Genomic DNA, 13745 nt, shown 5'->3' on the forward strand with positions numbered 1-13745 from the left:
TGTCTCTCTACTTACTCCACAGATTATCACTCCCTCAGGCAACATTTCAGAAGGAGAGCAAATATTTTCATTTCTTACCATTTCAGACTGATCAGCTCCCATATCTCTCAATATTTTAACTTCTTCACCTTCTCCCCCTATTCTTCCTGAGTAAATCTTACCCACAGAGATGAAGGCTTTGAAAAGATGTTCCCTATCTTACTATCCAGCCTCTGGCCTGCTGTGCACTCTCCTGCAGCTCCTTGACATCTCTTGGGATTTCTTTCATTACTTCAAATGATCCCACTGGTTTAGCCTCTTTTACCACATCCTTTTTCCCAGGGCCTCTCTCAAATCACCAGCACTTCCTTTCTGTGTCCCACCTTATGGCAGTGAAAACACCTGACATCTTTCACCTCTTTTCCATCCTCTTGGGTTTCCTTTTTCACATGGGCAAATCTGTTCCCAGTGTGATATACTTTTTCTTGTTCAGTGAAGGATCTCCCTCCTTCCCAGTTTCTATTCCTCATGGAATGAACTTACTGTCAGAAGCTAGATTTTTATGTACGCAGTAATGTATGTCCTCCATCATCTCTGCAGCTCTTCTCACTGTTTTAACTTTCAGTTCCTCAACATGAGTTCTGATCATTCCTGGAAGGGAGTTTTTGAACTCCTCCAGCAGAATAATCTCTCGAAGATCCTCATGTGTCTTTTCTATCTGTAATGCTCTCACCCATCTAAAGAAGTTGCTCTGTTTAATTCTTTCAAACTCAATGTAAGCCTGGTCTGGTTTCTTCCCTACTTTTCTGAACCATTGTCTATATGCTTCTGGTACCAATTTGGAGACACTCAAAGTAGCCTGATCTACTTCTTCATGATACCTCCTCTGACAGCATTGCATAAATACAAGTCCCACTCATATAACATACAATAAAAAATTGGAACTTAGTTTCTCAAAATTACAGCTGAAAATGTGTTGTTGGAAAAGCGCAGCATCCAAGGAGCAGGACAATCGACGTTTCGGGCATGAGCCCTTCTTCAGGAATGAGGAGAGTGTGCCAAGCAGGCTAAGATAAAAGGTAGGGAGGAGGGACTTGGGGGAGGGGCGTTGGAAATGCACTAGGTGGAAGGAGGTCAAGGTGAGGGTGATAGGCCGGAGTGGGGGTGGGGGCGGAGAGGTCAGGAAGAAGATTGCAGGTTAGGAAGGTGGTGCTGAGTTCGAGGGTTGTGACTGAGACAAGGTGGGGGGAGGGGAAATGAGGAAACTGGAGAAATCTGAGTTCATCTCTTGTGGTTGGAGGGTTCCTAGGCGGAAGATGAGGCGCTCTTCCTCCAGCTGTCATGTTGCTATGGTCTGGCGATGGAGGAGTCCAAGGACCTGCATGTCCTTGGTGGAGTGGAGGGGGAGTTGAAAGTGTTGAGCCACGGGGTGGTTGGGTTAGTTGGTCCGGGTGTCAAGGAGGTGTTCTCTGAAACGTTCCGCAAGTAGGCGGCCTGTCTCCCGAATATAGAGGAGGCCACATTGGGTTCAGCACCTGCCTACGGAACCGATTGAAAATGTGTTGCTGGAAAAGTGCAGCAGGTCAGGCAGCATCCAAGGAGCAGGAGAATCAATGTTTCGGGCAAAAGCCCTTCATCAGGAATAATGGCAGAGAGCCTGAAGGGTGGAGAGATAAGCTAGAGGAGGGTGGGGATGGGGAGAAAGTAGCATAGAGTACAATAGGTGAGTGGGGGAGGGAATGAAGGTGATAGGTCAGGAAGGAGAGGGTAGGTAGGTGGAAAAGGAGATAGACAGGTAGGACAAGTCTGGATAAGTCATGGGGACAGTGCTGAGCTGGAAGTTTGGAACTAGGTTAAGGTGGGGGAAGGGGAAATGAGGAAACTGTTGAAGTCCACATTGATGCCCTGGGGTTGAAGTGTTCCGAGGCGGAAGATGAGGCGTTCTTCCTCCAGGCGTCTGGTGGTGAGGCAGCAGCGGTGAAGGAGGCCCAGGACCTCCATGTCCTCGGCAGAGTGGGAGGGGGAGTCGAAATGTTGGGCCTTGGGGCGGTGTGGTTGATTGGTGCGGGTGTCCCGGAGATGTTCCCCAAAGTGCTCTGCTAGGAGGCGCCCAGTCTCCCCAGTGTAGAGGAGACCACATCGGGAGCGGCCCACTCAAGGACTAAGGAGGGAGTCTATGTGTGGATCCAGAAGAGGTAAGTGAGGTCCTAAACTAATACCTTGTGTCAGTATTCACCAAACAGAAGGGACTGGTGGGGGATGATCTCAGAGAAGGGAGTGTTGAATTTCTAAGCCAAATTGCTATTAAAATGGGAGAGATGTTCGTCATAAAATCTATTAACGTAGGTAAGTCCCTGGGTTCTGATAGGATTTATTCCCCAATATTGAGGGAGGCAAGAGAGCACTGACAGAGATCTTTGTATCTTCTTTGGCCTCAGGTGAGGTCCCAAGAGGACTGGAGAATAGTCAATGTTGTCCCATTGTTTAAGAAAGGTAGCAGGGATAATCCAGGCAATTACAGGCTTGTGAGCCTAATGTCGGTGGTAGGGAAACTATTGGAAAAGATTCTCAGGGACAAGATCTATATGCATTTAGAAACAAACTGAGTCATTAACAATCGACAGCATGGTTTTGTGTAGGGGAGGTTGTGCCTCACTAACTTGATCGAGCTTTTCGAGGAGGTGACAAAGATGATTGAGGGAAAAGCAGTTGATGTCTCCATGGACTTTAATAAAGCCTTTGACAAGGACCCCCATGGCAGACTGGTACAAAAGGTGAAGTCACATGGTATCAGGAGTGAGCTGGCAAGATGGAGACAGAATCGGCTTAGTCACAGGAGACAGAGGGTAATGGTGGAAGGACGCTTTTCAGAATGGAGGGCTGTGACCAGCAGTGTTCCACAGGCATCAGTGCTGGGACCTCTGCTGTTCATGATCTACATAAATGTTTTGGAGGAAAATGGAGCTGGTCTAACTAGTAAGTCTGTGGATGATACAAAAAATGGTGGAATTGCAGATAGTGGGGAGGATTGTCAGAGGATATAGCAAGATATAGATCAGTTGGAGCTGTGGGCAGAAAAATGGCAGATAGAGTTTAATCCTGATAAATGTGATGCATTTTGGAACATGAAGTGCAGGTGGAAATTATACAGTGAATGGCAGAACCTTTAGGAGTGTTTATATGCAGAGGGATCTGGGTGTACAGGTCCACAGATCATTGAAGGTGACAGCAGAGGTAGATAAGGTAGTAACAATGGCCAATGGCATGCTTGCCTTCATTGGAAGTGTGAGAAACTAAGCTCACACACTTCAATAATTTCAGTCCGAGACAAAATCTGAATCAGCAGTGTCCTTTATTTTACTCTTGCAAGAGGTGTGATGTCCACTGCCTACAAGGCAAGGGACACACACACCGAATTCAATTAATACACAATATTTATATAATTTGGTTTTTTTTTTTATTTCATTGCTCCTCCCCATTTACATTTTCCACTTCCCTAAGACCGGCGCCCATTACTCCTGTTTACCTCTTGCCTTATCCGGCCTTGTCTGTGACAAAATGCTTATTTCTGGCCTCACAAGGCCATTTGACCTCATCCCGCTGTGGGTCATTGTTAGGCATATCCTTTCCTTACCATTATCTACTCCCTCCATCTGTGCCTTCCCCTACCATACTGATCCTTATGACCCTTTTAATTGGGGTTTGTTCCTGTGTTTCTGTAAAAGTGGGAAACAGATGTTTATACCTACTGTTTGTACAGGCGTATCTAGCTTAACTGCCTCCCCTCACAGCATCTTATCTATTTGCCTGTAATATCTACCATTGTTTTGCAGTCACATTTCATTCTTGCATACAATTTTAGCTAATACAAAAACAGTTATGTATTTTCTCCACATAGTTTCCATTCTTGTTGACTCAGCTCTTGGCTGAAACAATTACACACTGGTGTGAGTGTATTTACTTTGTATAAGTAATTATAATTGTAGAAGTAACACTACTTTACCTATATCCCACAGAAGGGTCATTGAGTATAAAGATAGACAAGTAATGCTGCAATTTTATAGAACTTTAGTTAGGCTACACTTGGAATATTGTGTACAGTTTTGGTCACTACACTACCAAATGAATGTAGATGCTTTGGAGAGGGAACAGAAAAGATTTACCAGCATGTTATCTGGTATGGGGGATTTTAGCGATGAAGAAAGGATGGATAGACTGGGTTTGGTTTCACTGAAACACAGGAAGTTGAGGGGCGACCTGATAGAAGTTTATAAGATTGTGAATGGCATGGACAGAGTGGGAAAATTGAGGCTTTTTCTCAGGGGAAAAGGGTCAATTACTTGGGTACACAGATTCAAGGTGTGGGCTTGGGGGTTGGAAGTGGGGAATAAGTTTAAATGAGATGGGTAAGGCAGGTTTTTCCTACAAAGGGTAGTGAGAGCCTGGAACGTGCTGCCCGAGGAGGTGGTGGAAGCAGACACAATAGCAGCATCCAAGAAGCACCTGGACAGATACATGAATGGGAAGGGAATGGAGGGATAGGATCCTGTCAGTGAAGACAGCTTTAGTATGGAAGGGCGAAATGTGTCAGCGCAGGCTTGGAGGGCCAAAGGGCCTGTACCTGTGTTGTACTGTTCTTTATTCACTTACCTGTCTCTCAAAGGGGCCTAAGCTGCCCATTTTGAACATTGATAGGTAGAACAATAATGAGAAAGTCATGTTGAATGTTCTGCTTTGATCTTTTTCACTGTGATGTCTGATTCTGGCCCAGAAATGATATTCAAATCAATCTCCAAAAGTTCAATAAAATTGTTAAAGCTCTGAATATTACCCCTGTCCTTTATTGGAAATTCAATGAATTGATTCTTCTACTCATTTCCATTACCTACATATAATGGAAGTTATTCAAAACTTTAGAAACATTTACAGGGAATGCTGAAAGGAAGGGGTTATCAATTAAACTTGCTGAATAAAAGACAATTTACACTCCAGGTAGTCCTCCATTTCTGCAGCTTTGCTATCAGATGGTTCTTACATTACTATCCCATCATCCCAATAACGCACACCTGGTGCCATCATCATTCATGATATTATTTAATGATGATCTGTATTGAATGTTAATTTTACAAAATCTTTTACTTACAGACACCATTTTCACTAAAAGGTGACAGAGGTCCACAGGGTGTCCCTGGAAACCCTGGTATCCCAGGAGCTATGGGCCCTCCTGGTTCACCTGGCTTTGGGCCTCCAGGTATTCAAGGGCTCAAAGGAAATCGTGGTGTACCTGGATTTCGAGGAGTTGATGGTGTCCCAGGTTCGTTTGACAGTTTGATGTTAAAAAGTTCACAAGTCCTAGAAATGTCTATCACCCCCTTTATTCCGTGTACTCCGTTATGGGCTACACTGACTTACCAGCTGAGTATGTTCAGGTAAAACGTAGAATGGTTGCCAATACTGATGAGAGCAGAGATGTGTTTGTTTCAAACTACCTTATTTAACACAAACCATTTCATTAATTTCACATTACAAATCACTTGTGTGATAGGAGTAACAATTCAAAAGAGCTAATGAACAAATTTAAAGGTTAAAAAAACCTATCATCTCTAGGGATGAAGAGGTTAGGAAAAAAGCAAACACATAGTTCTCTCACTTCTCTCTTGGCACAGCATTGGATTTCCAGATCATTATTGACAGATTTGAGCTTATATTTTCTTAACCATACCCCAAGTCTCTTTCTGCTGGTACTCAGTCTTGTCAGATTGTAAACCTGCATTAACACATCCCAGATCATGGGAATGGTCAGACCAAATATAATGCACTTCATCTGCACCAACTCCTGCTTAGGGTGTTCAGGAATTCAGCATCAATATTTTATGAAACCTAATTGCCCCTTGCTTTGTTTTCTGTTGGTGAATTTCAAGATAACTAAATTTTGTTTAGAAAAATGAAACAAATTTCCATTGCAAGCCTACAGGCTGAGTTTGTGAGAGTCTGTAGTTGTACCAATATCATTCTTCTGTTGTGGAGGACTCTGCTACTAAGGAACACAGAAAAGATGATAAAAGGTTTGATACCCCGTTACGCTGAATTAGCTGACCACATCTAGAACTCAGAACAGAGAACGTAGAAAAATACAGCACAGAACAGGCCCTTCAGCCTATGATGTTGTACTGAGGATGAATCCTAATCTAAAATAAAATAACCTAACCTACGTACCCCTCAACTCACTGCTATCCATGTGCATGTCCAGCAGTCACTTAAATGTCCCCAGTGACTCTGCTTCCACCACCACAGCCCTCAAAGCATTCCATGCATTCACAACTCTCTGCATAAAAAACCTACCTCTGTCGTCTTCTCTTTAACTTCCTCCTAACGCCTATAAACTATAACCCCTCGTGCCAGTCAATCCTGCCCTGGGGAAAAGTCTCTGGCTATTGACTCTATCCATGCCTCTCATTATCTTGTAAACCTCAATCAGGTCTCCTCTCTTGCTCCTTCTTTCCAGAGAGAAAAGTCCGAGCTTATTCAACCTCTATCCGTAAGACAAGCCCTCCAGTCCAGGCAGCATCCTGGTAAACCTTCTTTGCACCCTCTCCAAAGCCTCTCTATCTTTTGTATAATAGGCCAACCAGAACTGGACATAATACTCCGTGAGGTCTCACCAGGGTTTTATGAAACTGCAGCAAAACCTTGCGGCTCTTAAACTCTATCCCCCTGTTAATGAAAGCCAAAACACTATATGCTTTCTTAACAACTCTATCCACTTGGGTGGCAACTTTGAGCGATCTTTGCACTTGAACACCAAGATCCCACTGTTCCTCCACACTGCTAAGAATCCTGCGTTTAATCCTATATTCAGCATTCAAGGTCAAACTTCCAAAATGCATTCACTTGGCATTTATCCAGGTTGAACTACATCCGCCGTTTCTCCGCCCAGCTCTGCATCCTGTCTATGTCACGCTGCAGCCTGTAGTAGCCCTCTATCCTATCGACAATACCTCCAACCTTTGCGTCATCTGCAAATTTACTAACCCACCCCTCAAACTCCTCATCCAATTCATTTGTAAAAACTACAAAGAGCAGAGGCCCAAGAACAGAGTCCTGAGGGACACCACTCACCACTGACTTCCAGGCAGAATACTTTCCATCTACAACCACTCTCTGCCTTCTGTCAGCCAACCAATTCTGAATCCAGATAGACAAATCTCCCTGCATCCCATAACCCCTGACTTATGAATGAGCCTACCATGGGGAACCTTATTAAATGCCTTGCTGAAGTCGGCCTTCATTGACCTGTCTTGTCACCTCCTCAAAGTACTCAATAAGTTTTGTGAGGCACATCCTGCCCCTCACAAAGCCCTGGTGACTGCTTTTAATCATGCAATTTTTTTCCAAATAATCATAAATCCTATCCGTCAGAGGGATCTGAGGTAGTACAGAAATGTTGTGAATGGCCTGATTCCTTCTGGACTGGGAAGGTGACTACAATCTCATTAACTTTTATATATTTTTATATCTGTGGCTGTTAATTGAGAATAAAATTGCATTTTTTGATGATAACCAATATTTTATAATCCTTTGGCAATCAACATCTCAGCTCGCTCATAAAGACTGATTCCTGTGCTTAGTATCTGCCAAATGTTTATTGTAAAATAACTGCAATCCAACACAGGAAAGAAGAAAATTGGAAAAGTAGGGTCTTCAGTTATTTTTAAGTCTCCTTATGGCAATACACGACAAGGAAAGCCTTGCTGATTGTAAGTGGGTATCACTCAATGATACTACATAAGATGAGGACATCAGGGTGACTCAGTGGTTAGCACAGCTGCCTTACAGTGCCAGGGACCCATTTTTAATTCCAGTCTTGGGTGACTGTGTGGAGTTTGCACATTCTCCCCATGTCTGCATGGGTTTATGCTGAGTGCTCTGGTTTTCTTCCACAGTCTAAAAGTGAACAGGTTACATGAATTGCCATGCTAAGTTGCCCTATAGAGTCCAAGGATGTGTAGCCATGGTAGATTAGCCACAGTAAATGTGGAGTTATGGGGGTCAGTAGGGATCTGGATGGATTGCTCTTCGGAGAGTCAGTTATGGACTCAATGGGCCAAGTGGCCTCTTTCTGTACTGTAGAGTTTCTACAATTCTAAGAAAAATGCAAGCTCAGCTTTAATTTCTAAAGTTGTTTAATTGTGTACCATACGTGGTTGTGATGGCCATGCATGAGCTTTTCCTAAACCTTTGTTAGTGTTGTCTAATTTTTGCTGTTCTTATTTTCCTTTCACTCTTCTTTCTCATAGTAATTCAACTCAGAGAAACACCAGGAAAGGGGTGATTCAGATCCTGCTGGCATTTTCATGTTATGTTGTTAAGATGATATGACATAGCATCCTGGATTATGTACAATACTTTCTTTAATAGTTCCAGTTAATAATTCTCTCACTGCTGCTCTTTGTTCTAGGTGAGAAAGGAGACAGGAATAATGAGTCCGCAGTCCCAGGCCCAATTGGCATTCGTGGTGAAACAGGAGCTCCTGGACCAGTGGGTTTCCCAGGTAAATACAGATCCTTTTGTGCAGATACATTTAGCAATAAGTGAATATTCCATCAAGAAACTTATGCTAATATTGGAAAAACTGATGCACAAAAGAAATCCTTTGGTCCATTGCTATTTACTGTTTGAGCATTTTCTGAAACAATTCAGTGACATCATACTTCATTTATTTTCCAAAGATGCTTCAGCTTGTTGCTGGTCCTGTCTCCCAAAGCTGGACAGCACAGAAGAAATGTAGAGACTCCTCCAATGCATTCCTTTCTTGACATAGTTATTTTGGATTATGATCCCAACTGTGCTAAATGTGCCTGTACTTTTGTGGATGTGGTGTATGTAAATCAAAGGATACACATCCTCTAATGGGCTCATCATTTTACACTCTTCTAATGCTAGAAATGTCCAGACTGTGGGAGTGTAGAAAGAGCCATGATCAGGCCAAGTAGAAATAGGGGCCTGGAGGGTAATTGCTTTCAGACTACTATCTTGCTCAAGACATGAGCAGGCACCAGTAAATAAATGTTGAAAATAGAGGAATTTTGAATATGCAGTGTCCTAACTGCCTCTTTCTCTGCTATACATTTCAGTCTGAAAAACCATAACTGGTCATAAGTAGATGAAGATAGGAACAGTAAATGGTGACCAGAACATTTGCTTTCACATTTTTTGTCTCTTTCCATTCTTGATTTCTTGGCAACTGTTTGGCATTTTGTGCTCAAAAGCACAGTTAAGACTAAAAAAAATCATTGCAAAAAGTGTTTTTTTTTAATATTCTTTTATGGGATGTAGGCATTGCTGGTTGGATCATCCCATATAACCCAAACCTAATTGTCTTTAGAAGGTGACGGTAAGCCACTTTTTTGAACTGCTGCAGTCTGTGTGGTGTAGGCACACTTCCACTACTGTTGGGAAGTGCTTTCCAGGATTTTGACCCAGTGACATGGAAGGAACAGTGATATATTTCCAAGTCAGGATGGTGAGTGATTTGGGGGATCTTGCAGCTGGTGGTGTTCCCATGTATCTGCTACCCTTGTCCTTCCAAATGGAAGTAGCTGTGGGTTTGAAAGATCCTGTCAAAGGAGTGTTGGTGCATTGCATCTTGAAGGTGGGAAATACCGCTGTCACTGTGCATCAGTGGTAGATGGAGGAAATGTTTACCATGGTGGATGGGTAGCAGGTCAAGTGGGGCTGCTTCATTCTGGATAGTGCCAAGCTTCTTACATGTTATTGGAGCTGCCCCAATCCAGTTAAATTCCCTCTTTGTTGGAGGTAGTCATTGCATGGCACTAATGCACCAAGAATGTTGCTTTCAACTTTTGAGACTAAGCCTGAATATTGTCCACGTCTTGCTGCATATGGACATAGATTTCAGTACCTGAGGAGTCACAAATGGTGCTGAGCATTGTTGAATCATCAGGGAGCATCCCCACTTGGGGATGATTGGAAGGTCATTGATGAAGTAGCTGTAGATGACTGTGGTTAGGACACTACCCTGAAGGTTCTGGTGGCAAAGTGGCAGTGTCCCTACTTCTGAACCAGAAGGCCAGGATGATGTCCCACCTGCTTCACCTCCAAAAGGTTGATTAAATATAATTACTCTGAGGCACTCCTACAGAGATATCACCAGGTTATGATGACTGACCATCAACAATCACATCCATCATCCTTTAGGTAGGTACAACTTCAACCAGTGGAGAGAATTCCTCCAGATTCCCATTAACTCTGGTTTTGCTAGTGCTCCTGGATGCACATTTGGTCAAATGCAGCCTTGATGTGAAGTTCAGTCACCCTTACCTCATGTCTACAGTTTAACCTTACCCTATGCTTGGACCAAGTCTGTTATGAGTGGCCTTGATGGAACCCAAAGTTAACCATTGGTGAGCTGGTTATTGCTGACTATGTGCTACTCGACAGCAATTTTCAAATTTGTCAGGTAGATGTGAGTTTGTCTTAACTAGTGGAACAGCTTGGCTCAGAGAATATCTTATTCTGGAGGACAAGACTTTATTACCATTGGTGGAGTAGGCCTTTGTGGTGTCCTGTACCTTCAGTTGCTTTCTGATGTTCCATGAAATGAATCAAATCAGCTGAAGACTGACATCTGTAAAGCTGGCCAGGGACAAAAATCACACCCACAACCTGCCCCCAACCTCCAACCTGAGCACAGCAGTCCGCCTATGTTGAGCACAGCAGATCCCTAGAACCTCAAACCCCAGCTGTTTGAGCCTGAGGTATTACACTGTCCAAAGCCCTGATGCAAGCAACCTCCACAAGAGGCCGAAATGGGTCAACCATGGCACTTGTGGGAATATTCACGACTGGATAAGAAGATGGGGAGGCTTTAGCAGGGGCAAGAGGATCAAATCAAAGAAGTCCCTATTGGTGTATAGCCAGCACAGGACAGAGTTTAAGAAAGCAATCAAGAATTCCTAGAGGCATGGCATTCATCCACAGATTCAATCAATAAACACATCGAGCTGGACCCAATATACCAGCCACTGCAGCGGACAGCAACTGACAACCGGAAGCGGCAGATACAAATCACTATAAATGCCAGAGGAAACATCACAGAAGCGCAAGCACTGAGGATGTCACCTAGACAGGAGACGAAACGTCCGCAACACAGCTCGGCGAATAGAACCACAACAACGAGCACCCGAGCTACAAATCTTCTCACAAACCTTGAAGGCATTGGAGGTTTTGTTAGGCTTATAAATGGTCAAATCCCCAGGTCTAGATGAGGTGTATCCCAGGGTGTGGAAGGTAAGTGAGGAAATTACAGGGGCTCTGACCTAATTTTTTATTCCTTTCTGGCCACAGGAGAGGTGCCAGACAACTGGAGGACAGTTACTATGATTTCACTTTATAAGAGGTCTGGTTGAGATAAACCAGTGAATTACAGACCAATGAGCCATACACCAGTGGAAGAGAAAATTCTGAAGGAGTATATTAATCTTTAATTTAAGACACAAGGTTTCATCAGGGATAGTAAGCATGGGTTTGTCAGCAATATATCATGTCTCAAAGTTGAATGAATTTCTGGTGGACAGTCAGGTATTTGGATGAGGGTAGTGCAGTTGATGTAGTTTATATGATTTCATCAAGGCCTTTGACAAAGTTCTACATGGAAGACTGATAAGGAATGTACAAGCTCCTGGGTGACTTGGCAAGATGGATTCAAAATTGGCTTAGCGACAGGAGACGGTGGATAATGTTAAAAGGCTGTTTGTATGTAGGCTAGTGTCTAGTGGTGTACCACAGAGATCAGTACTGGGTTCCTTATTTATGTAAATAGCACAGAAAATTGCAGAAGGAGTGATAATTAAATTTGTGGATGACACAAAGATTGGCTAGGTGGTTAATAGTGAGGAAGAGGTGTTAGGTTATAGGATGATACAAATGGATTGGTCAGATGGGCAGATCAGTGGCAGATGGAATTTAACCCTGTGTAGTGTGAAGTGATGCATTTTGAGAGAAGGAACAAGACAAGGGATTACTCAATGATTGGTAGAAAGCTCAGAGGAACAGAAGAATTTTGGGATGCTAGTCTACAGATCCGTTGAAGTCAGCAGGAGAGGTTAAGTAACATGAGAAATTGTTGGTGGATAGGTCAGGGAGAACGCTAAAGCTTGCTGTGGTATATAAGGGATAAAAGAATGACTAGAGTAAGATTAGGGCCAATCAAGGACAGTAGTGGGAAGTTTTGCATGGAATCGGAGGAGATAGGGGAAGCACAAAATGATTATTTGTCATCAGTATTCACACTGGAAAAAGACAATGTTGGAGAGGAGAATACTGAGAAACAGGCCACTAGACTCGATGGGATTGAGGTTCACAAAGAAGAGGTGTTAGCAATTCTGGAAAGTGTGAAAATAGATAAATCACCTGGGCCAGACGGGATTTATCCTAGGATTCTCTGGGAAACCAGAAAGGAGATTGCAGAGCCTTTAGCTTGGATCTTTAGAGTCATAGAGTCAAAGAGATGTACAGCAAGGAAACAGACCCTTCGGTTCAACTTGTCCATGCCAACCAGACAACCCGTCTTAATGCCAGCACTTGGCCCGTATCCCGCTAAACCCTTCCTCTGCATATATCTGTCCAGATACCTTTTAAATGCTATAATTATATCAGCGTCCATCACTTCCTCTGGCAGCTTATTCCATACACGCACACACCCTGCATGAAAACATTGCCCCCTTATGGCCCTTTTATATCTTTCTCCTCTCACCCTAAACCTATGCCCTCTAGTTCTGCAGTCTCCAACCCAGGGAAAAGACTGTCTATTTATCCTATCTCATGATTTTATAAACCTCTATAAGGTCATCCCTCAGCCTCCGACGCTGCAGGGAAAATTGCCCCTCCAATTCAGCTTTTCCCTATAGCTCAAATTCTCCAACTTATGGTCAGGTTTTCAAATTCCTCCCCTTTAACTTGATTTTGGAGCTCAACAATCAAGGCTATCTCAACGTTAATTTTCATTGTCTACAGGATTAGTACCAGAAGACTGGAGGGTAGCAACAGTTGTTCCCTTATTCAAGAAGGGGAGTAGGGACAACCCTGTTAATTATAGATCAGTGAGCCTTACTTTGGTTGTTGAAAAAGATTACAAGAGGTAGGATTTATGACCATCTAGAAAGGAATTAGTAGATTAGGGATAGTCAGCATGGTTGTGTAAAAGGTATGTTGTGCCTCACAAACCCTCTTTGAGAAGGTGACAAAACAGGTGGATGAGGGTAAAGCGGTTGATGTGGAGTATGTGGATTTCAGTAAGGCATTTAATAAGTTCCCCATGGTAGGCTACTGCATAAAATATGGAGGCATGGGATTGAGGGTGATTTAGCGGTTTGGATCAGAAATTAGCTAGCTGAAAGAAGACAGAGGGTGGTGGTTGATGGGAAATATTCATCCTGGAGCTCAGTTACTAGTGGTGTACAGGAAGGATCTGTTTTGGGTCTACTGCTGTTTGTCATTTTTATAAACGACCTGGATGAGGACGTAAAAGGATGGGTTAGTAAATTTGCAGACGACACTAAGGTGGGTAGAGTTGTGGATACTGATGGAGGAGGTTGCAGATTACAGAGGGAGATAGTTAAGCTGCAGAGCTGAGCTGAGAGGTGCCAAATGGAGTTTAATGCAGAAAAGTGTAAGGTGATTCAATTTGGAAGGAACAGCAGGAATGCAGAGTACTGGCCAAATGGTAAGATTCTTGGCAGTGTAGA

General features: G+C 43.3%; 1 protein-coding gene across 1 annotated transcript in view; it reads left to right on the forward strand.

Moving 5' to 3' along the window:
* LOC132821747 (collagen alpha-5(IV) chain-like) overlaps positions 1-13745 on the forward strand; it is a 276828-nt gene that overhangs the window by 167528 nt on the left and 95555 nt on the right. Inside the window, exons 26-27 of the mRNA XM_060834471.1 lie at positions 5125-5293; positions 8438-8530. Coding sequence (XP_060690454.1) covers positions 5125-5293; positions 8438-8530 — 262 coding nt within the window. The remainder of the gene's footprint in view (positions 1-5124; positions 5294-8437; positions 8531-13745) is intronic.

This window comes from Hemiscyllium ocellatum, chromosome 13 (assembly GCF_020745735.1).
Source record: "Hemiscyllium ocellatum isolate sHemOce1 chromosome 13, sHemOce1.pat.X.cur, whole genome shotgun sequence".
In the NCBI taxonomy this organism is placed as follows: domain Eukaryota; kingdom Metazoa; phylum Chordata; class Chondrichthyes; order Orectolobiformes; family Hemiscylliidae; genus Hemiscyllium; species Hemiscyllium ocellatum.